Source organism: Siniperca chuatsi, linkage group LG18 (genome assembly GCF_020085105.1).
Source record: "Siniperca chuatsi isolate FFG_IHB_CAS linkage group LG18, ASM2008510v1, whole genome shotgun sequence".
NCBI classification, from domain to species: domain Eukaryota; kingdom Metazoa; phylum Chordata; class Actinopteri; order Centrarchiformes; family Sinipercidae; genus Siniperca; species Siniperca chuatsi.
In genome coordinates, this window is record NC_058059.1 from 3,127,460 (window position 1) to 3,151,964 (window position 24,505).

A 24,505-nucleotide genomic window follows, 5' to 3' on the forward strand; every position below is an offset into this window, starting at 1 on the left:
GCACTTAAGTCTAATTTTGATGTAGGGATACTTACTCGAGTATCTCCATTTTGTGCTTCTCCTACATTCTGTAAGCCTATATCTGAAATCCTTTTAATGAATTGTTTTTAGATTAAGATTTTACATACAAAACATGAAAAAATTAAATGATAAAATATGATGCACTGTTATAGATTAAACAAATACACCTGCAGTGTTTCTGTCTGCGTCCAACCACCTGTTGACATGGCAACAGTTCTGAATTGTGTTAGGAGGATACTCTGGAGACGAGGTGGGATGGTATGACGGACAGGATTGTCGACAGCAGATGAAAAAGACAAAAAAGCCTAAAAAAAAACCTTCCCTGAGGTGAAGATTCCTCCAGTTATTCAAGTGAACTGGAGGACAATTTGTCACCCTACTCCTACAAGCTAACCCCCACCCAACTTCCGACCCCAAACTCCCGATACCCTATTGCTCTCCCAGCCATCCGTTAAGAGGGGATCTCTCTTTGAATTGCCTCTCCCAAGGTTTCTTCCCTTTTTGTGTCAGCTGGACATACAATGTCTCAAAGGCCCTGTAAAGCCTTCTGAGACACTGTGTGTAACTTCTGGGCAATAACTCCTTTCAATTTCCCTCATCCTCGAATGTACCTTCTTCTTTACCTCCTTAATAAAATAATAATAATAAAAAACATAATATCTAAAATCTGAAAGTTTCTTTACAGTCACTATATTTACAACATTAAACACAGCATGACAGCGAGAGTGTTGGAGAAAAGTTATAAAAGAAGTATTTGCAGTTTTTACAATGGTCTTCCATCTGCTGGTGAGGCTGTACAGTTTAAATATTGTTACAAATGTGATCTTTTTCTTTAATATTCAATCATTTAAATGTATCTACTTTTGCAGTCAAATGACAACTTTGGAATTATACTTTTTACTTCATTTCTCTGCAACGACAGTGACTTTTTTTTCTGTAACATTAGTTTATTAAATCAAACGTTTCATTTGTTAGACACAAACTGCGTGGAAGCCTGCGAGAAACCCAATTTCTTTATTCTTGGTAGATTAAAAGTATGAAGAAGAATGGAAAGTATAATTGTGTACGATGGTCACTGCAAATACAGAATAAGTTGAAGTTCAGTAGGTGGATTTTGGTTTTACCTACGTATGTTGCTGGATAAGCAGCTGTGTTGATGAATGATCATTTTATCCGACATGCATCGCACCAGGACATCTCTTTGTGGGCTGATTTCATGCAGCTGCATTAGGATCCCTCATTCAAACTCACTCATTTCTCTCCAACTGATTCTTTTCAAACAAAATATGTCACAAATGACTTCCAGAGTCCATCAGTTAAACACCGTTTAACTTAGTATAAGATGCTTGAAGTGAATTTTCTTTCAACTGAAGATATTCGAGGGTATCTTTTAAAAGAATTCAATCAAATAATTTTTCCACTTTATCCCTGTAAAGCTTTAATAAGACGACTTGACCACCACCTACTCAGTCTGAGTGTGACGTTTCTTGTCCTGTGTATTAACAGTTTAGTACCACCCGGTGGCAACTATGTCCTGCGCTGTTATTTCCTTGCTCAGCTTTGTCATCTACTGTACAGTGGATACCTGTTTTATCCTGCCAATTTTATGCATTTGCATAATACAGCAGCTGTTCCAAACTAAAGCATAGTCAAAAATCTTAAAACAACTTACTCATCACTTCCACATTAAGCATTTGTACCAGTTCGGTAGATTTGAGTGTAACTTTGATGGGGAGGGGGATGACAGGAAAGTTACAAATACAATAACTTTTTTTTTGATGTCAATAAACTATTCATTTCAATATTTCAATGATTTAAAATGGGATAAACTCGTGAGATTGCTGGGACCCCACTGACTCAGAGAGAATATACAAACATACATTTAATTGTATTGCATTGTACTGACAGGTGTTTCTATTATTTTGTCCACCTCACTTCTATCAGTGAGGGTAGGCTAAATAACAGAAACACCTCTCTCACTCACACAATATATTTTATATTATACTATACTTATTATATTTGATATTCTATGCTGAATTGTTGTACTAATCTATATATTATACTATATTACTACATTTCACCTTATACTATATTATACTATATTATGTTTTATTACATTATATACTATATTATGTTTCTATATTAATACAGACAAACACTAAGTATCATTACTTATCATACTATATATTAGTCTGGTGTGCGCTGTTTTACATGCTACTGCATTTCGTTGCCTTGTACTCGTACTTGTACATGTGTAATGACAAGTTGAATCTAATCTAAAATCTAATCACTTTATCACTTTACCTCGTAATTATGTCTTTAATTGCTCTTGTATAGTTTCTATTTTTACTTCTATTCTTATTTTAGTTTTACATACCTCTTATTATTCTTTTTTTTTTACTTTCTCTATTTATCTGTACTTATTTCTGTCCTTGTGCTGCTGCAACAACCGAGTTTCCCCTCTATCTTATCTTACTTTATCATTGCTAGGTGTACCTAATAAACCGACAACTGAGTGTGTTTTTAACACGTGTTTTATTAAAAATGTTTTATCTGTAATCAGTAAGCAATTTTGGGCTTTTTTCATAGTTATTTAGTAATGTAATGCATGTCATTTGTTTGCATTGTGTTGCAAATAAATGAACTCGTTTCCCGCTGGCTGAGCCTGAGCCTGACTCCCGGCCTGTAGGTGGCGGTAACACACCGGGACGCCGGCTGTCAGCCACTTGAAACCAAAATCAAAAGAAGTCGAGTCTTAGCGGAAAGAAACAGGAAGAAGAAGAAGAAGACGAAGAAGACCAAATCGGTACCACAATGACTTCGACCAGGAGACTAGCCAAGGTAAAGATTTCCCGAATTATTGAATTTATACCACTTAGCGAGGGTTTAAATAACTTGTGTCGGCTATACGAGCGGTTACAGACCCGTCGACCGAGAGAAAATGTCGGTAACGCAAGTGTTTGGCGTTCATCTGTCCGACAAAATGAAAGGATAATGACGTCCGAGAGACGGTGACTGAGAGACGGTAACTAGTTAGTTAGTTTGAGACGCCGGGGGACGCGTGATTCAGCACTTACAGAAACCCGCCAGATGCGGCACGAAGGCGTACAACACGTTTGTCTTTTGAAAGGGGAGCTTATCAGCCGCCTTCAGGGCGAAAACTGTGGCGGCTTGTTTTGCGCGCTGTCACCGTCTGAAGGCAGACGCGGCAGCGAAAACATGGAGACTTTGGGGTTGGGGCGTGACGTCAGACCTCAACTGGGCGATATATCACACAGTAAACAATCATATTGTGAAATGAGGCAGGGCGACAGCCACTAATGTCATGATGAATGTTTAAATCTGTTTTAAATTAGTTGGGGGGGGAAAACTTATTTGACTCGAGTGTAATGGCTTTATGTAATGGGCTGCCCGGTCCTACAGTTCTTACTTAGTTTCAGTGTGACACACCGGGGTTTTGATTTGTTGTTTGTGTGTCTGATACAGCAAAGCCTCTGTGTGAGGAATTCCCCATGTTATAACGTCACTGAAGAGTCATGTTACGACTTCCTGGATTCCTCGAACAATCCAGGTTAACAGGTGACAGTGAAGTGTCCCCTGGAGAGGAAGTAGAACAGTTTGGACAGGTTGACTCCATGATGTCAGCTGAAACTAGTGGTACTCACTGACTCCTCTGTAATTTATTAATGAAACCACAGTGAAATGACTAGGGCTGGAACTAACGTTTATTTTTTTATTGTCGGTTAATCAGCCGGTTATTTTGTCGATGAGTCGTCTGGTCTATAAAACATCAGAAAACTGTGACGGCTGCATCATCAGCAGTCGAAAACCCCAAAATATTCAATTTACTCTAATGTACGACTAAGAAAAGCAGAAAATTCTCACATTTAAGAACCTTGGGATTTTTGCTTTCAATTGACTATCGATTATCAGAATAGTTGGCGATTGATTTTCTTTCAATCGACTTATCACTGCAGGTCTAATAATGACTACAACTAGACCAGTTCAACTCTGGAACGTCACTGCAACTTGATAAGTAGGATTACCTGTTTGTGCTTTTGCGTGTATTACCGTTACATTTGAGTCACAGCATCTGTTTTTCCCAAACATAAATACCCAGCGATCTTTGAAACACTTACAGCTGTTCTGAAGGTATTTCCAGAGTCGTCAAAGACTCTTCTAACCATCTGGATGAAAATATATTCGGTCTGTTTCACCGTAAAAAAGGGTTTTTAACCCCGTTTCTCAAGCTGGGACTGTATTTCCTAATCCATATAAAGATGGTTGCTAGAAATTACATATCTCCTCGCTCAGTTTATACAATGTGAACCAAACTTAAAGCGTCACTTATATTTGTCTATATTGATGTTACTTTCTATTATTTTATATTTTCAAACAAATAACTTGTTAATATTGATATTTGTCATTCATTGTCGCGTCATTTTCCGGCTTTCTGGAAAAGAAATAGAGCAGCAACTTCAGAAATGGGTTAATTATCTTTGTTTGAGTATTTCTTTCCCCCCATTCAGATGGTTAGAAGAGTCTTTAAGGATTTTGGCAATACCTAGAGAACAGTAGGTATCAATAATAGCTGGAAAATCTAATGCGAGGCACAAACTGGTGCTCGGATTACTAGCTCATCACATTGAGAGATTAAGAGGCACGTAGAGCCATGTTGTACTGCTACTACAGCTGAAACGATTAACCGTTTAATCCGTTAGTTGACAGACAAAACATTAATTGGCAACTATTTCTATAAAAGTCCAATCATCGACTGTGAATGTGTTCTGGTTTTCTTAGTCTTATATGACAGTAAACTGAAAATCTTTGGGTTTTAGACAGCTGGTCGGGAAAAAAACAGGCATTTAAAGACGTCACCTTGGGCTCTGGGGAACTGTAATGGGACCAAATGATTAATGGATGAATCAAGACAATAATCTGTAGATTAATTGATAATGAAAATAGTCGTTAGTTGCCGCCCTATAACAGATTGTTAGTGCTAGTAAAGATATCATACAGGCCTTGTCAGGCGCTTATTAAAACACGCGACACAGAGGAACTGTAGCAGTACTCTGTCATAGAAATAAGAACTAAACAAGACACCGAGATAACATTGTGTTACATTATTGAACACTAGTTTAAATGTGTAATACAAAGGCCCCGATCATATTGCAGTATTCCTGTGAAAGCTATGGAAGGAGAATACATATTATAACCAATGAAATGAGCAGAGGAGAGTGGATCTGACTCATTGTGGAGAAAGTGATGTAACTGTTTACTGTCTGACTGGACTCAGACCATCAGGGCCATATTACACAGCTCCTGTAAATCGCTTCCACTTGGCAGATTTTATTCCCCCTGCTGCTTTTTAGAAGCCTCGCCATTGTTAGATACACTCAGTGGCCACTTTATCAGGTACACCTGTACAATCTATTGTAATGCAATACAGAGCCATAAATTCTACCTTTTTACAAAGATTATAATGTTCAGCTTTTGTTGGAAATGTGTATATGAAATGTGTAATTCTATGTTTATTATTGAGGTCATAGTTAAATTTTTCTAAATTCTCCTCATCTGCATACATGAGGGGGGCAGAATATTCGAAACACTTCTGAATATATTGCGCACAGCACCATCACTAACTATGACCCCAATGCTAAAACCTCGCGGTTAACACCACCTTCGGCACAGGTGTGGATTGCACCATCAGCGCTACCTAATAAATTAGCCAGTAATCTCATTTTATCCCATTTTAAATCAATTATGTTTTGTTTCAGGAGCTTGATGACATCCGCAAAACTGGGATAAAACATTTCCGCAACATTCAAGTGGATGAATCAAATATTTTGAACTGGCAAGGGGTCATTGTTCCTGTAAGTATTGAATTGCTGCTAAAAGAACATGCATTGCTTTTTAAAAAAAAAAAAAGTGTAGTAGTTGTCCTGTCCAGTTTTAATTCACTTTTTTTGTCTCCCCTATCTACAAACTCTTGTTTTCTCCAAGGATTGTCCTCCATATGATAAAGGAGCATTTCGTATTGAGATCATCTTCCCCGCGGAGTACCCCTTCAAGCCACCCAAGATCACTTTCAAGACAAAAATCTACCACCCCAACATTGATGAGAAGGGCCAGGTCTGCCTGTCTATCATCAGCGTCGAGAACTGGAAGCCAGCCACAAAAACTGACCAAGGTGAGGCGAGGGAGAGATGCGCGATGCTGCCTGTAGGCTCGTGTGTGAACATTTCAATGCTGTTGACAGATCTTTCTGTGTAGCAGAAAGTGCATATTTAAGACCCTTTTACATGGTTTTTGTTTTAAAACAAATCTGCTGGAAACATTTAAAAGTCAGCCAGAGAACGAGTTTTCAGCCGGCTCATGGAGCTAATGGTAGCTTAATTAGCTAGTTAGCTATAGCTGATAAAATCTGCTAGCAACAGTTATTTCAGGTAGCAAAATAAATAGTCCACGAAGTATTTCGATAGTAAGTTTGCCACTGTTATTAATGTAAACTGCATATGAGCCGTGCAGCTTGACAGACGTAGCAACAGTGACTAAGAAGGGCAGGGCTTAGCAAAAAAATCAATTATTGTTTGTGATGTTCTGTCTGCTGGACCATAAGGTATTAAAATGCCAATCATCATTATATTCTGATTAATAATGATAATTATTCTTTAACCCTCATATTTATCAAATTATTTTACATAGAAATGTCACGTCAAGGCCCTGTCCACCTCTTATATCATTCACATTTTGGAATAAAGAGATTCAAAGCAATAGTCAATATATTCTATATATTTATGGATTGAAGACATAAGTTTCCTTTAGGCACATTTGGACTGTCAGGGCTTAACATAAGTCTGTACAGATGGTTTATTAAGAATCCAACTTGTTGCCAAAAGTTTTGTGTTGTTTCACAATGCAAGAATTAACAGAGTAAATCTGCATAGTACAAAATAAGACTAATGAAATTTAAATCTTGACCAGAGAAAATTAAAGTTTCCATAAAACGTGATGTTGTTGGTCACACATCTGCCTGAAAGCCAGGCATTTCCCATCGAGCACTGAGGTTTTTCAGCCAGCGTAAATAAACTGTGGTGCCTGGCGATCGCCTTTGCGTCGACCTGACTCATCACAAACGGATATCTTTGAAACGCACTTGCTGTTACCCCTAGCAACCACAGGTGTCGCCAAATCAACCAAGACTGAGATCTTAATGATTCAAACTTTTTTTTTTTTTTTTTAAATGGTGACAAAACGCCAGAAAAGTTTCCTCGCCGCTGTTTGTGATACCTGAAGTTCCACAGGTGTCGTGAATATTAAAACACGGGACTTTTATGCATAAATCACGCCTATTCTTGTTCCCTCTCTCCAGTGATTCAGAATCTCATTGCCCTGGTGAACACCCCTCAGCCGGAGCATCCGCTGAGGGCCGACCTGGCAGAGGAATACAGTAAAGACCGTGCGAAATTCATGAAGAATGCTGAGGAGTTTACAAAGAAACACAGTGAAAAACGACCTATTGACTGACGACACAACACTGACGCTCACGGCTGTTGGCCTCCTTTCTGTTTCCTGTTCAAAGAGCTCACCCTGACTCTCTGTTCTTATCCCCAAACTACACAGAGATGCCCTGTTCTCGCGTACCTGCATTGTTTTAGCACTCTCCAACCACTCCTTAATAGAGGCTTGTGTTTCTGTTTCACTTTGCCAAAATAAAAAAAATAAAAAACAGGACTTTTTGGTAAATAGACAGGCCGTGGCCTCTAGGTGTCATCTTCTTGGTTGTTTTGACTTCTTTCTACTGATTTCTTTTTAGAAAAAATAAGAAAATTGTCAGAGATGGCATCCTGGAAAGTAAAATATCAGTAAAACACAAAAAGTGCTGTTCTGCTTACTTAAATGTTGAGTGTTTTTATCGGGTTAATCATTGGCTTATGCAGACCTGTTTACAAATTTTTAGGCTTTGTTTTCAAAAGTTAACTAAAATGCACAGCATCTAATGCTGTTATTTGTATGTGTTGTCTCCTTTTCTTTATTTTCCTTTTTGCTTCTTTTCCCCTTTAAGATACACTGTACTTTGTGAAATCTCCTGTTGCAGTACATGAAAATTTGTTTTGTTACTGATGCAGAAGTCCACTTGTAGACACAGAAATTTATGAAAATGCAACAACATGTGTCCTTTTGAGATGTTTTTGTATTTTGAGATGTTGGGGGGAAAAGTCTGTTAAAATTAAAATCCTTCCACCTCTGCTGGCCTCCCAGGAAAGTGCATACTGTCAGTGAGCATTATATTTGTTATGCAGATGGGAAGTCAGATGTGTTAACGTTTGATGAACTATTGTACGTCTGGATGTCAGACATAGTTCTACAGACACCTCACAATTTTTTTTTTCTTAAATTTTGTTAATTTACACACCATTAACACAAAGTTGTTCAGCTCTGCAGAACTAATGAGAAAAACAGCAACCTTGGCTTTAAAATTAGAACATTTTTACCAACTCCTGTTCATCTACTCATCACATGGCTGACAGTATTTTCACATTAAGAACAAGATGTACAAAGCAGTGACTGGTTCAACCTGCAGTATGTCTGTGAACAGCAGTCAAACAGCTCTAATTGGCCATTAGCCAGTTAATATATTCTGATAGCTGACGAATCATTGCACACCATTACACGTGTAAGGAATTACATCCAACTGCAGGTGGAGAACAAGGTCAATGAATAAAGATTTGCGATGGATGCTTAATCAAGCTGGTATTGTTGTGTTTATTAACCTCAGATTCTTCACTAGCTGTTCATTTTTATACCCACTGGAGTCTTGGAATATGAATGTCATAATGTACCTTTAGTTTTTGTTTTTTTTTAAACCAGTGGTTTTTAACGTCTGACCATGTGGCCCCCCCCTCAGACAAAATAAACACTGTAGACTCTTAGTGTTGTTAGTAATTTTGTGTATAAACTTTCTTGTATGTTGAGATATATATATATATATATATATATATATATCTATATCTAGAGATATATCTATATATATCTAGAGATATATATAGAGAGAGATATATAGAGAGAGAGATATAGAGATATATAGAGAGAGATAGAGATATATAGAGAGAGATATATCTAGAGATATAGAGAGAGAGATATATCTAGAGATATAGAGAGAGATATATAGAGAGAGAGAGAGAGAGAGATATATAGAGAGAGATAGAGAGATATATATATAGAGAGAGATATCTAGAGATATAGAGAGAGAGATATATATAGAGATATATAGAGAGAGATATATCTAGAGAGATATAGAGAGATATAGAGAGAGAGATATATCTAGAGATATATAGAGAGAGATATCTAGAGATATAGAGAGAGATATATAGAGAGATATATAGAGAGATATATATAGAGAGATATATCTAGAGATATAGAAAGAGAGAGATATGTCTAGAGATATAGAGAGAGAGAGATATATCTAGAGATATATAGAGAGAGATATATCTAGAGATATATAGATAGATATATCTAGAGATATATAGAGAGAGAGATATATCTAGAGATATAGAGAGAGAGACATATCTAGAGATAGAGAGAGAGAGAGATATATCTAGAGATATAGAGAGAGAGATATATATAGAGATATATAGAGAGAGATATATCTAGAGATATATAGAGAGAGATATCTAGAGATATATAGAGAGAGATATATATCTAGAGATATATATAGAGAGAGATAGAGAGAGAGAGATATAGAGATATATATATAGAGAGAGAGAGATAGAGAGAGAGATATATCTAGAGATATAGAGAGAGATATATCTAGAGATATAGAGAGAGAGAGATAGAGATATATAGAGATATATATAGAGAGAGATAGAGAGATATATAGAGAGAGAGATATATCTAGAGATATAGAGAGAGAGACATATCTAGAGATAGAGAGAGATATATCTAGAGATATATAGAGAGAGATATATCTAGAGATATATATAGAGAGAGATATATATAGAGATATATAGAGAGAGATATATCTAGAGATATATATAGAGAGAGATATCTAGAGATATATATAGAGAGAGATATCTAGAGATATATAGAGAGAGATATATATCTAGAGATATATATAGAGAGAGATAGAGAGATATAGAGATATATATAGAGAGAGAGATATATCTAGAGATATAGAGAGAGAGATATAGAGAGAGAGAGAGAGAGAGATATATAGAGATATATAGAGAGAGAGATAGAGAGATATATATATAGAGAGAGATATCTAGAGATATAGAGAGAGATATATATCTAGAGATATAGAGAGAGAGGTATATCTAGAGATATATAGAGAGAGAGATAGAGAGATATAGAGAGAGAGATATATCTAGAGATATAGAGAGAGATATATATAGAGATATATAGAGAGAGAGATATATCTAGAGATATAGAGAGAGATATATCTAGAGATATAGAGAGAGAGATATATCTAGAGATATCGAGAGAGAGAGAGATATCTAGAGATATATATAGAGAGAGAGATATATCTAGAGATATATAGAGAGATATATCTAGAGATATAGAGAGAGAGATATATCTAGAGATATCGAGAGAGAGAGATATATCTAGAGATATCGAGAGAGATATATCTAGAGATATCGAGAGAGAGAGATATATCTAGAGATATATATAGAGAGAGATATATCTAGAGATATATATAGAGAGATATATCTAGAGATATAGAGAGAGAGATATCTAGAGATATATAGAGAGAGATATATCTAGAGATATAGAGAGAGAGATATATCTAGAGATATAGAGAGATATAGATCTCTCTCTCTCTCTCTCTCTCTCTCTCTCTCTCAACACCAGACTGACAGAAAGGCAACCCAGGCTCCACTAGTCAATAAAACAAAATACACAATTGTGCTGTAAATAAGTGAATTCTGTTCAAATAAACTTTCTAAATCACATGATAGTCAGTCTGGACAATAGAATGATTCAGTTATAGGTCCTATGATGCTGCAACAGTGTCTGTTTTACTTTGTAAGAAGTATTCTCCAAAAGGTTTTCAAATTAGTAGGCTGTGAACGAGGAACATCAGAAAAAGCTCATCAGAGTGAACTGGGATTTGTAGAATGAAAACGCAGCACAGTCAAGTGTTTCATACGGTTGGCTTTATTGAAGTCAGGGTTACAGTGAAGACCTTAACTTGAGGTAGAATCATGCAGTCTAAGATTAGGTTGCCCTAAAGATTTGCAATCTTTGTAGGAGAATAAAGCTGTAGCAGTGGACAGAGGCGACGCTAGGTTCTCCGAGATCAGTTTAGGGAGCGCCGAGCAGAGATGCCCTCCTGCTAACACTGATGGCATGATGAGTCCAGCTTTATTTCCTAAACTGAGTAATGGGAGCTGGGACTTTGATGTCCTGTCCCTTCTCCAGCTTCTTCTCACACTCAATCAGGTAGTTGACCCCATCGACCAAGAGATATAGAGATATATATATAGAGAGAGAGAGATAGAGAGAGAGATATATCTAGAGATATAGAGAGAGATATATCTAGAGATATAGAGAGAGAGAGATAGAGATATATAGAGATATATATAGAGAGAGATAGAGAGATATATAGAGAGAGAGATATATCTAGAGATATAGAGAGAGAGACATATCTAGAGATAGAGAGAGAGAGATATATCTAGAGATATATAGAGAGAGATATATCTAGAGATATATAGAGAGAGAGATATATATAGAGATATATAGAGAGAGATATATCTAGAGATATATATAGAGAGAGATATCTAGAGATATATATAGAGAGAGATATCTAGAGATATATAGAGAGAGATATATATCTAGAGATATATATAGAGAGAGATAGAGAGAGAGAGATATAGAGATATATATAGAGAGAGAGATAGAGAGAGAGAGATATATCTAGAGATATAGAGAGAGATATATCTAGAGATATAGAGAGAGAGAGATAGAGATATATAGAGATATATAGAGAGAGAGATAGAGAGATATATATATAGAGAGAGATATCTAGAGATATAGAGAGAGATATATATCTAGAGATATAGAGAGAGAGGTATATCTAGAGATATATAGAGAGAGAGATAGAGAGATATAGAGAGAGAGATATATCTAGAGATATAGAGAGAGATATATATAGAGATATATAGAGAGAGATATATCTAGAGATATAGAGAGAGATATATCTAGAGATATAGAGAGAGAGATATATCTAGAGATATCGAGAGAGAGAGAGATATCTAGAGATATATATAGAGAGAGAGATATATCTAGAGATATATAGAGAGATATATCTAGAGATATAGAGAGAGAGATATATCTAGAGATATCGAGAGAGAGAGATATATCTAGAGATATCGAGAGAGATATATCTAGAGATATCGAGAGAGAGAGATATATCTAGAGATATATATAGAGAGAGATATATCTAGAGATATATATAGAGAGATATATCTAGAGATATAGAGAGAGATATATCTAGAGATATATAGAGAGAGATATATCTAGAGATATAGAGAGAGAGATATATCTAGAGATATAGAGAGATATAGATCTCTCTCTCTCTCTCTCTCTCTCTCTCTCTCAACACCAGACTGACAGAAAGGCAACCCAGGCTCCACTAGTCAATAAAACAAAATACACAATTGTGCTGTAAATAAGTGAATTCTGTTCAAATAAACTTTCTAAATCACATGATAGTCAGTCTGGACAATAGAATGATTCAGTTATAGGTCCTATGATGCTGCAACAGTGTCTGTTTTACTTTGTAAGAAGTATTCTCCAAAAGGTTTTCAAATTAGTAGGCTGTGAACGTTTAACGGAACATCAGAAAAAGCTCATCAGAGTGAACTGGGATTTGTAGAATGAAAACGCAGCACAGTCAAGTGTTTCATACGGTTGGCTTTATTGAAGTCAGGGTTACAGTGAAGACCTTAACTTGAGGTAGAATCATGCAGTCTAAGATTAGGTTGCCCTAAAGATTTGCAATCTTTGTAGGAGGAATAAAGCTGTAGCAGTGGACAGGCGACGCTCTGAGGTTCTCCGCAGGCTCAGTTTGGGAGGGAGCGCCGAGCAGAGAGCTGCCCTCCTGCTAACACTGATGGCATGATGAGTCCAGCTTTTATTTCCTAAACTGAGTAATGGGAGCTGGGACTTTGATGTCCTGTCCCTTCTCCAGCTTCTTCTCACACTCAATCAGGTAGTTGACCCCATCGACCAATAGCTGGACCAGCTCCACCTGAGAATACACAAAGTTCATGCAACAAAATAGTGGCTCAGGGAGTCTGACGTGCCAAAAACTTTGATCCAAAGCTACCAGTGTGCTAGAAATGATGCGCTGAACTGAAGTCATATACTGTAGTTCCTAATTAACATGAACAAAGAAACACAACTATCAGGAACAAAAGACATGTTTGTAAGGCAATATGATTGATTGATCCTCACCTCAGATTTGCCCAGACGGTCGTTGTTGGAAATGTCGAAGGTGTCTCCAGTAGCAGCTGTGTCCACTCCTCCTGTGCCTCTTTTCTGCAGCCGCAGGTTGTCGAGGATTTTGGAGAAATGTGCGTCCTGCAGAGTGATTTCAATCATTGGTAACTTGCTCTAAGTATATGCCACTTATTTCCAAGAGCACATGTGCAAGAGTCAATATTGATCTGATTTTCAATACACATTGGTTTGAGAGTTTACATAATTGCATCCTGTAATTTTGTTGAGCTAAAGTTGAGACTGAAAGTTCATTCTTTATATTTATCACCACAAGGTCCAGTCAGTAGCTGTTCTGTGGCGATCGGATGTATCACGCAATCTTCCTCAGCAGTTGGAGTATAAAGGATAAGGCTGGCGATATTCTATATTTTGTCGTCTTCAACAAATGAAAAGACCAAAACCAACAATGTGTTAGTCCGTCTCTCAATGCTTTCTGATTTCCCAACCCTGTCTGGGGCTCTCAGCCCCAAGCCCATTGGTTCCTATTGAAGACTTCTTTAAAAAGGGGGCAGGAATATATACTTCTTTTTTTTTTTTTTAAAGGCTCAGTCATTTCCTAAAACAGCTGCTTGCCGTAGTTTTTATCAAACAAACAGGAGGAAACAGTGCATTTGTTCGGGACTACTTTCAGCGGCGGATGAATCCACATGTGGTGCTGTAGTGAGTGTTTGGGGCAGCAGGACGGTGTGTGTGGGACTGAGTCAGAATAAACTACAGTGTGTGTGTTCGTGGTGATGAAGGAACATGTCACCCAGTGCAACAGTGCGGCTCACTGATGTGTTTTAATAGTTTCTGGACAACAATGGAGCTCTGCGGCTCAGAGGAGGAAGACACATCAGGCTGTGATACACAGACAAACAGTGGGATACATTCATTGTTTTGGTCTTTTCATGGAATTTGTTGACGATACAAAAAAACTATAGAATATCACCAGACTTACCCTTTAAGTTGCTCAGAAAAATGGACATTTTTACAATTCCATGACAAATGGGCAAACTCCATCTGCTGAGGAAGATCGTGTGATCAAAAGCTCCAGAACAGCCACTAAATGGACCTTATGGTGAGACTGATTTTGTCAACCGAGGTTAAAGCTGTATCTGTGTGTGTTCCTGTTGAGTTGTAGCTGTTATAGTGTGAGTGGGACAGTTCGTGTGTCCATCTGGATGAGTGTGTTACCTTGCTGAGTTTTGGCAGGCGTACGTGCACGCCCGCCCTGAGGCCGGTGCCCAGATTGGAGGGACATGTGAGGACGTAGCCCAGACGCTCATTCCACATGAATTCCCAGCCTCTCTCCTGGATCAGATGCTCCACCTACGGGACATCACATGATAAGAGTTGACCAGTCACATACTGTACATTGTCGCTGCCAAGTTAGAACTATGTATCTTTTGCAAAGCCGAAGTACTGTAAATCATACATTATTACTGCACCAACTGTCAATCAGTGGAAAAGCGTGAAACCGATAGCAGGATTGTGTATTGCGTCGTGTATGTGGGTCCTCGTGACAGCTAACATGCTGACGTTTACCATGTTCAACATCTTAGTCAGTCTGATAATTTATTGAGCCATTAGTTTAGACTATTAGCATGCTAGCATTTGTTAAGTAGCACTAAACAAAGTACAGCTGAGGCTGATGGGAATGTCATTTGTTTTGCAAGTACTGGACAAGATTAAGTTTTGACCTGACGATGGCGCTAGAGGAAAAGTCAGGGGATCACCAATTCATCCCGAGGGGAACATCAACGTCTGCATAAAATGTCATGGCAATCCATCCAATAGTTGTTGAAATATTTGACTAAAAACCAAAAATGTCAACCTCATGGTGGCGCTAGAGGAAAAGGGGGATCCCCAAAGTCAGTAGGATCCAGCCTCTGGGGACCATGAGTGTCTGTACAAAATTTCATAGAAATCCATCAAATAGTTGTGGAGATATTTCAGTCTGGACCAAAGTGGTGGACCGACCGACACTGGCTTCCTAAAGCAACACGGCGGCTAACGTGACTGAAAAGCTGTTATTGGCTCCGTAAATCATCAGACTGCTCTGTTTCTGCATTATGTTTGCGATTATTTGACTCCACCGTACCTGTTTGAGTCCTCTGCAGAATCTCTCAAACACTCTCTTCATGTTGCCTCCCTTCTCCATGGAGATGACTCTGGTGTGGTCCTCCTCATTCACCCAGATCAGGAAGGTCTTCTCATTGTTGTGCCTGAGGAGGAATCAGCTGAAGGAACTAAATAAAGAGCTCTCCAGGTAAAACACTCTTTTCATTACTGGAAATGACTCATGGTCATAAAGGACCTGATTTTGTAGCCGCTGCAGAGTTAATTTGTGCAACAGTGTCTGTGAGAGACACATGCATTTGTCACAGACACACCAAAAGGAAAACACAAAAACTATTTCCTGTTGGTTTAGCCCCTGGAAAGTATTTTTTCCATCAACATGCGTCAAAAGCAGGGCAATAACTGAATGCTTCTACTGAGCTTCACAGGATGTAAAAGATTAAATACATCACTGACATGGATCAGGATGTGGAAGTTAGAGTCTAAATGGTCACACAGCAGACATGCAGGAGAGCTGAGTAGACCCTACCAGATGCCCCTGGCGTCTGGCCAGTCTCTGCCCATAAAGGCACATGTCAACAGTGGAGAGACAGGCTTGTCAAACAAGAAGTGGTCCTAAAGGTGGGAGGGGAAAAGGAAGGTAGGGACAGGTAGAAGAAGAAAACAGAGGTAGGAAGATGTTAAAGAAGGACTTCTATAATTTGGTGAATAGACTACTGCATATTCCTTTGGTGTTGGAGAGAAGAGAATAAAGGTTACGGAGGACTTCACAGACCAGGACTAAGAGAGGGTGGGTCAAATAACTAACATTATTGGGATGGGATTTCACTAGACTGTGTTGGCCTTACCAGATCCCCCTGGCGTCAGGCCAGTCTCGGGCCATGAAGGCCGAGGTGAGTAATGGAGACACAGGCTTGTCGAACAGGAAATGATCCTTGTGTGGTGCAGCGTGAAATAATCAGAACAGAGCGGTCAATAAAAGTGAACCCATTACCGATGGGACTGACTGCTACTCGTCTATAGAGACAAGTGATGTATGTGCACGAAGCTGGTAACTTATTGGCTTAAAATATTTATGCTATCTGTCCTAAGAGGGGCACTCCTCTTAGGATACATTAAGTATTGTACTTTGAGAAAAAAAAGACAAAATGATGCAGATGACGATGAAGATATCGTGACTTTTGGTGAATAAGAGAAAAAAAGCTTGTATCGTGTGTATCATGACTTCTGCCTTTCAAACTCTGAGCCCCAGTTTGTAATGCAGGCCTCCGGTTATAAATCTGAAGCTGAAATAATGCTGATATCACTGTGACATTATCAGGGTTATTATCTCAGACTTAAAGCAATGGTTCGACATTTTGGGAAATACATTTATCCGCTTTCATGCAGATAATTAGATGAGCAGATTGATTCCACTCATATGTCCAGTAAATATAAAGCTGGAGCCAGCAGCCGGTTACCTTAGCTTCGCACAAAGACTGGAAACAGGAAACAGCTACCCTGGCTCTGTCCAACAAGGCTGCTTAAGAATAATCTAGAGGGTTGCATGAGGATTTTTTAGTGAAATACTTTCACCTCTTCAGGCTTGTAAAATCCTTCGAATGAAACTATTTGAGCAGGAAAAATCAGTCTTTGTCCACACTAAGGCTATATAACCTGTGATGAGTGGTCATTGCTTCACTTTAAGGGGTCACAAGCCAATAAAGGGTGGGAACCGCTGATCTACAGCATGGTGCAGTTGACATTACATTTGAATTTCACAGGGTTTTTCAAAAGCATTATATATAAAGATAACCCTAAAACTAATGTGAACACAGAAACAGGACCTATGTGTAATACTGTTTGTAGCTGATACTAATGAACTAAAGCTCAATGAACGCAATAGCTCAAAGGAATATTTAAAATTCCCCAATTATGACTTTGAGTAACCAAAAATGATTGATCAGAGATCAGATTTTCTAGGTTCCATGTGTAAAGGCAAGATGAAACTCACATCAATGAGCTGCTGCTGCTCCTTCTCCGTCATGTCTCCCAGGCCGTAGTAGCGTCCAGCCAGGTCTCCCTTCAGGCCGGCCAGGGCCGTCACAACCACCCGCTCCACCTCCCGACGCTCAGCCCTCGTACAGGCCGGGGGGAGGCTCAGCCCGCGGATACTGCGGCCGGTCCGGACACGGGACGACAGAACGTAATTCTCATCAAACATGCCGTTGGTTATCTGGAGGTCGAGGAGGGGGAGGATACAGGCAAGAAAGAGAGACAGAAAATATTGTTTTCTACATGTTGGGACAGCAGATGGATGGATGGAGGGATCGTGCAGTGATGGGGTGTTATGGTGTAAACACCTTGGAGGCATCGAGGTCGGTGGGGTGTGTCATGGTTCTGGGGTCATAGCCGTTGTGCCTGTCTTTGATGACGGGGTCAAAGAGTTCAGCAAACACCTGGAGGGAACAGCAGACAAAGTCGAGGGTGTAGAGGTTTGGTTTCAGAAGTGGGGGGAACAAAAAAAATCTTTTCAAGATCAAAAATGTACTTTGAACCTCTGCTTAAAATCACGTTTAGCTTCCTTGATAGAGATCTGATATCTTACATGTGTATCTGCAACAAAGAGAATCGTCCTTTACTGCTTTTGATAGATTTATCCAAAGAACACACACAGGAGGTGAAGGGACTTTTCCTTCTTCCCTTCGAGGCTGCCTTCGACCTCCGCTAAGCCCTCGCTGCTCATTAAGCTCATTACCCTGAGCGCACGGTAATAATTGAAGGCAATTAAGAGGAGCATTTTTATAAACTCAGATCTTCTCTTGTCTGGATTTTGGCAGCTAGACAGTCAGAAGACACTATTCAGAGATATTTTAATGAGTAAATAAAACTGAAACAGTAAAAGGGCATGTGCCTCTCATCCCAAGTGGAAATGAAGCCCTGAACAAATCATTTTTTTAATTTTAGGAGACAGATAGACTGTGACCTTTAACCTCTCTTACCTCGTAGCTCTCCTCATCACCAGCCACACAGCCCACCGTCTTGATGAAAGGGTGTCCGGGGTTGTCGACTCCAGTTTGGATGCACTGGTCCAGGGTCCAGTTGTTGGGGGTGACCTTGTCCCTCAGTTTGGCATAAATGGCTGGAGTCAGAGCCGAGGCCATGCAGTTGTTGTGTTTCCTCAGGTCAGGGAAGTCAGCGCTACAGGAGAGGAAGAATTGGAAAGATTTTGAGCTTTTAAGCAGAGTTGTATTTAAAGAGTGTACTGTACCTACCTGCCAACTAGTGGTCACAATGTGCCTTTTCCACAACCTATGCAGCTGTGATGTAGCGTGGCACTGTAGTACCATGCTACATCACAGCTGGGTGTGGTCACAAAGTAGAACAGACTACATGTTTTTCCAAAATCTAGTGTGGAGTTACTCTTTAAAAATCCACTCCAGACATCTTTTAAGACATAAAAATACTCTACAAAAACATTTACTTTAAATTCCTAAAATTACATCTACTCCTTCTTCCTCATTGAAAAATCCAGAATCTATGAATATACAAATATTTATTATTTCAAAAGTTTAACTGCTGGACACAAGATGTCTCCTACTTCACTGAAAAGTCCATTCTCAGTGTTAGTGACCTGGAGGCTTCAAGTTTCCACATCAGACTCGTGTAAGTTGATATAGTGGACCACTACTGGCTTCGAAACCAGTTGTGATGTCACAAAATCCTGCAGGTACGTTCACGTGTTAAGGTGACTTAAGGTGAGCACAGTCACTGTGAAAACAAACTCTGCACATTCATCATTCTGCACAGCGAAGCACAAACATACAAGTGAAGTAACAATAATCAAAACATGTTTTTGACTTCATGCATTTGGGGGCAAATCCAAGTCAAGTCTCAAGTCAAGCTAAACAAGTCAATCACAAGTCTTCATAAGAAATTATGAGGATTATGACGGCCTGATATAATCAAATATTCAAGGTATGTGGCTCTGCAATGACCTGTCGCTGTCTTACTTTTAATTTTTCCTGGATTTTACTTTTACAAAACCTGATACTTGAATGTTTTGGCTTTTGAGTCAAGTCAGGTCTCAAGTCCTGATGGCTTAAAGTTGCATTCTTTATTTTGTTGGCCACTTGGGGGCAGCACTACAAGCTGTAAACACAAAATTTAAATATTATTACCTTAAATAAATAAATTTGATAGGGCAAACGTGTTAGCAAACAGTTGTTTACGCAGAGCAACATTAGCATTCATCTGGAGTTGTGTTTCTGGCCACCTGACAAATGTCCAGTATTCTCTCTCCTTTAGCTCTGTGTTTGGTCTCCACCAACTCCTGAGGGGAATATCTGGCTCTTTAGCTGCTAAATGCTCCACTATGGACACACGCTAGATGCTAACTTTGTCTGTCTGCCGTTTGGTGTCGAGCAGGTAGCGTACAGCGGGTTTATCATAGCTTGTTAGTTGCGGGTCAAAACTATGAGCTTAAAGACGCTAAAATGCTCTGTAGAACTGAGGGTTGGTAATTATCTGTGGGTTCATCACTACAAACAAAAGCTTTTCACATTAGTCATTTGATTCTTTGTTAATATAAAAGATAATATAAAAATGTTGATTAATGCAGCTTTAAGTCTGACTGAAGTCCACGTCTGAAGTCAACAGCTCTACTTCCATCATCACAAATAATGCAAAATCGCTACCCCTCCTAACAATAAAATAAACTGCCCTTGACCCATTGATCGCATCAAACCCCAACATCCTGTTCCAATAGGAAACACATCACATTATGAAAGTAAGACACTCTCGAAATGTGACTTTAATAAAACCTAATTTCTGCCATACTTGGGACACATCCACAATACTCTGCACACAGACAGTGCTAAAGACGAAAAGGTGAGAGACAGAAAGGTTGTGAGTGTGTGAAAGAGTCAGAGAGAGTCGAAGGTAACGCAGATGAAACCTGAGAGCGTCAGTGATACGGCAGGATGGTGCCAGTGCTGCTGCTGTGACCTCCTGTGCCCTTTCATGCTCTCAGATGTTCACTGACGCAATCCACGAATCCTCAAAATGTGTTCATTGATGCGGCACACTTTTTGTGGGACACTTTCACTTCTAAATACATGAATAAACAGTCCAAGTGTCTCTACTGATGTCACCTTTCAGTTGCTTCTGTTGTGGAAACGCAAAGCAATGAGTCATTGTTCTGAAATGTGCAAGTGATGTGAAGCACGTAGTCAGTTTCTGCGTCGTTAAGGCAGATAATTATAGAGCTTGGACTATTCACTGACTCATCAAGGTCATCCATCCACTGCTCTTACAATAAACACTGAGAACGGACCCCTTTTTGCACACTACACGTCTCTATTTCTTCATGAATTTACCCATTCATTACATTTTGTCTTCCTTCATGCTGTATCTGTGGTGTTGATGTTACCCTGTCTTACCTGGGGGGATAGAGCTTCTTCTTCGCCTCAGCAGCCAGGGAGCTGTTTTCACTCAACAGGAAGCCAGTCGCCATCGTTCCCGCGCCCAAGCTGGCCAACAGCACAGCCGTGCTGCGGCCAGAGATCAGACGTGTGAAAGAGCTCGCCATCTTTCTGCGAGTCGGTAACTCTTTGTCAGTAGCAAATTAGCTGGAGAGAAAAATAACAGAAAAGACACCGTTTTATCCATGTTGATGAGGGTGTGAGGGTCAGTGTATTCGGTAAAATGTTCAACTTGCGTTTGAATTGTGATTCAGTGCAAGTAAAAACACACAGAACAGACATTCATAGTAGTACTCGAGCATCGTTAGTTCAGGCAGAGCACTTAAGTCCCACCTGCGTTAGCTGACTAGCATCAGCTGTTTCATTCATGCTTCACAATCGGTGTCTCATTCACACCTGTGCAGCTATCAGCCGACTAATCTCGACCAATCATATTCATGCAGGTGTACAGTGCTGCCATTACAACCTGACACTCTCAGTGGATTCACTCGCAGGGGCGAAGTAAATCTGAATTTTTCACGTCAAGTTCAACTTTGGTGAACTCTGACCCGTGAATTTGCACCGTTGACCAAATGACCTTTAAAGGAATGGAGAGCCCAAAATGGAGGAAGTTATCGTAGCTTGTTAGCTGTGCGTCACCATCCACTTTTGTTTAACATCCTTAATAAACTGTTCCACAAAAGAGGAATGGTTTGCAGTTATGAGACAGGAGTCGATGGTACAATTATGTCTTTTGAATAAATAATGTGCACTTTGTTTCCCATTAATGACCAAGCCAACTAGCTTGCTGATTGACAGCTCGCTAGCTGGGAGAGCTTTGTTCTCCCCGTTCAATAACTCTTTATTGAATGAAATGATGTGCAATCCTGAGAACAAAATGCCAGAGAGGAACGGCTCAGTACAGAGAAAAAAGAAAGAAGCTCAGAGCGCTTACTAACATGTTCTCGGATGGCTAGCATGCTAGCGGTTAGCTCGCCAGCTACAGTATTTTACCAACTAGCCCAGCGAGCAGTCGCTACGTCACCAAGCTTCTAGAATAAAATTTTTCGCAAAGTTGTGCAGACGAATTTCACGGTGCCACTTTCTGGAGTAACTGGGTCTTTACTCTGCTGATGCGCTCATGGAGCTCTGCTATATTTTTTGGTATTGTTGACTTATGCATCCTCTATTTCTCTTGTTGTGAAGCACTTTGTAATTTGTTTTGATAAGTGCTCTATAAATAAAGTTTTATTATGTTGTTATTATGCTGTACGTATATATTAAAAGGGGGATTAGTTCTTCCAGCAGAATCCTCTTTGCTGCTCTGATTCTTTGAGAGCTCCCTCAGAAAGCACAGCCTTTTCCACCAAATCTAACCAAATGTTCACTTCCTTAACGCAAGTCTCTGACTGACCTGCATTTGTTCACAATGTGAATACGCTGCCTCACACCTGCTGCTTTGACAACCCCCCACAGGTTTTTTGTTTAATACAGTAACAAGCTTAGAGTAGGAGGTTCTGTGGCAGATGCTCTTAGCCTCTTAGCATTGTCACAGTCTCCCACCCACAGGATGGCAGGTTTCATATCTCATTTCACTAATGTCTTACAGGGACAGTTCAAAAAACACATAGTTTTCGTCTTACCTGTAGCGATAAAAAGCACTACAGGTAAGAGGAAAAATATATATTTTTGTTTTTGGGGTGAACTGTCCCTTTAAGCTCACAGAAAAGCGCTAATGTTCAGGAAGAAATCAGAGTTTGCAGTTGCCAGTTTGGGAAAAAGTATCAATACTGTTGATATTCTCTAAATGTCCGTCAAGATGGATTTAAAATGTTAAATTTAAAACCTTGATTAAATGTTCTTAATGAAACTGTTGTGACTGGAAGGTCATATTCTAGCTTGTCCTTCACGGGGTAGTGTCCATGAGACTGTGTCTTAATATAGAGGGAAGCTGCGAGGACATCAGTGCTCCTGTTAATCCTCAAAGGAAAAATGAGCGGTCAGTCCCCTAAACTGCACTGAACTGATAACTGAGGAGTAATACATTCACCCGATAAGTCACAGGATTTTCGTCTACTGACTGTTTTTTCCTCTCAGTCTGTGGAAGCTGATGAATGTGGTAATATTATTTATAGATGACTGGAGGGCAGTTGTGCTGCCAGGATCCAGTGCCAAGAAACAAGCCATCTCTGGCTCACAACGCAGTGACATTTTGATCTGGTCACAAGACCAGACCCCCATGAGGCCCAGTCAGCAGGACAGAGGGATGGAAACAGGCACGTAAAGAACAGCAGATATATAAAATCAGGACAGAGTTGAAGCAACAATGGTCGACAGATGGAAATGCAAGAAGGTGAAGTTTAGACTAGAAATAATTATCAGTTGACATCTAAGGCATTCTGTGCTCTGGCCTTGTAAAGCCTCCACTGCTAACTGACACTGTGGATCATATCAGGATCAGGATTACGCCAAAACCACTACAGACCTGGGATCAGCCTCCCTTCCCCTGACCAGTGTGACCTTTTAACTCTGAGTGAGTACGTGCAGGACTTAAGAGCGGCTTCGTCCTCTCCAGAGGACACAGCTGAGTCAACCTACGGTATTTAAAATAAAACATTTAAAAAAAGATTTTTGACTGCAAAGCTTTCTTTTAGTTCACAAATTCACAAATCAAGTTACAATCTCTCAATCTTTTCTCTCTCTCCTCACTCTTTGTAGTACCTGTTCAGCTACATATCACCTTGAAGTCATCATCACATCCCGCCTCTAGCTTCCGTCCACCTTTCCTATTCGAAACATTTTGACTTTTGAAACGTTCACTCACTGGCAAACCCCCTCAGATTAACTATAAATGTCAAAAGCATGCAAAAAGATAAGTAGAAGTAAGATATAAAAAGTCAAGATGGTATATAGCCTGTATCTCCTCTGATTTTACAAACAGCATGACGTGAATGTATGGAAGCTAATGGAGCTTTCTGCAAGAGAAATAAGAAAAGAAGGTACAGTACCTGTAGAAAAGCTGCTCTGCCTTCTTGCTGAAGGTCTCTGGTTTAAGAGCTTTTCACTCTCCTCTCACAGGGGGGGCTCCACCCCCCCCATGTGGGATTAAAAACTGGAAGCCAATCATTAGTTCAGAAACAAACCTTTATAGACCAATGGAGGGCCACCAACATGAGCTACGACAGCACAGACCGCTCATGTTGAGCCATGATCAACCATGACCACCAAGGGTCCGATATCACTGTCCAGTTTGACCTTGATATTTTCAGCTGCGGCCACACACACACACACACACACACACACTCTTCCTACTATACTTCTCACACACTGACCCTGAAAACTCTACACACAGCAACTTAACTCATGCAAGGCACAACGAAATGTTACAAACAACACAAACAAATAAAGAAACGCTGCAAGCTGCACAGAACAAAACAGGATTGCAAAACAAAATAAGTTTTCCAGGGGACTGAAGAACA

The 24,505-nt window shown here is 39.5% G+C and overlaps 2 protein-coding genes across 5 annotated transcripts; one reads left to right on the forward strand and one right to left on the reverse strand.

Moving 5' to 3' along the window:
• Positions 1-2,715: 2,715 nt before the first annotated feature.
• On the forward strand, positions 2,716-8,767 carry ube2l3a (ubiquitin-conjugating enzyme E2L 3a). The gene is made up of 4 exons (XM_044173742.1): positions 2,716-2,862; positions 5,799-5,894; positions 6,025-6,211; positions 7,394-8,767. The coding sequence occupies exons 1-4, from the start codon at positions 2,836-2,838 to the stop codon at positions 7,546-7,548; spliced, it is 465 nt and encodes a 154-aa protein (XP_044029677.1). The 5' UTR covers positions 2,716-2,835; the 3' UTR covers positions 7,549-8,767.
• Positions 8,768-11,370: 2,603 nt separating this feature from the next.
• ckmt2a (creatine kinase, mitochondrial 2a (sarcomeric)) lies at positions 11,371-24,183 on the reverse strand. 4 transcript variants are annotated; one of them, XM_044173747.1, is made up of 11 exons: positions 24,035-24,183; positions 21,006-21,194; positions 18,567-18,765; positions 17,928-18,023; positions 17,579-17,800; positions 16,115-16,200; positions 15,608-15,731; positions 14,701-14,835; positions 13,480-13,605; positions 13,253-13,273; positions 11,371-11,481 (listed from the first exon to the last, which is right to left on the reverse strand). In XM_044173747.1, exons 2-11 carry the CDS (start codon positions 21,152-21,154, stop codon positions 11,386-11,388), a joined length of 1,254 nt encoding a protein of 417 aa, XP_044029682.1. In that variant the 5' UTR covers positions 21,155-21,194; positions 24,035-24,183; the 3' UTR covers positions 11,371-11,385. The 4 variants fall into 4 exon arrangements, with proteins under 4 accessions (XP_044029682.1, XP_044029680.1, XP_044029679.1 ...); XM_044173745.1 differs by lacking the exons at positions 11,371-11,481; positions 16,115-16,200 and adding an exon at positions 16,434-16,519 and having other exon boundaries at positions 12,922-13,273; positions 24,035-24,182; XM_044173744.1 differs by lacking the exon at positions 11,371-11,481 and having other exon boundaries at positions 12,922-13,273; positions 24,035-24,181.
• Positions 24,184-24,505: the final 322 nt, after the last annotated feature.

Bases quoted from the DNA above. Each gene is read 5' to 3' on its own strand.
- ube2l3a (XM_044173742.1), top strand. From the start codon at position 2,836: ATGACTTCGACCAGGAGACTAGCCAAG. The intron at 2,863-5,798 runs GTAAAGATTTCC...GTTTTGTTTCAG, and splicing joins CGACCAGGAGACTAGCCAAG to GAGCTTGATGACATCCGCAA. The intron at 6,212-7,393 runs GTGAGGCGAGGG...CCCTCTCTCCAG, and splicing joins AGCCACAAAAACTGACCAAG to TGATTCAGAATCTCATTGCC.
- ckmt2a (XM_044173747.1), bottom strand. From the start codon at position 21,154: ATGGCGAGCTCTTTCACACGTCTGATCTCTGGCCGCAGCACGGCTGTG. The intron at 14,836-15,607 runs GTACGGTGGAGT...GATGTCCCGTAG, and splicing joins TCTGCAGAGGACTCAAACAG to GTGGAGCATCTGATCCAGGA. The intron at 11,482-13,252 runs GTCGATGGGGTC...CTATATCTCTTG, and splicing joins TGGAGCTGGTCCAGCTATTG to GTCGATGGGGTCAACTACCT.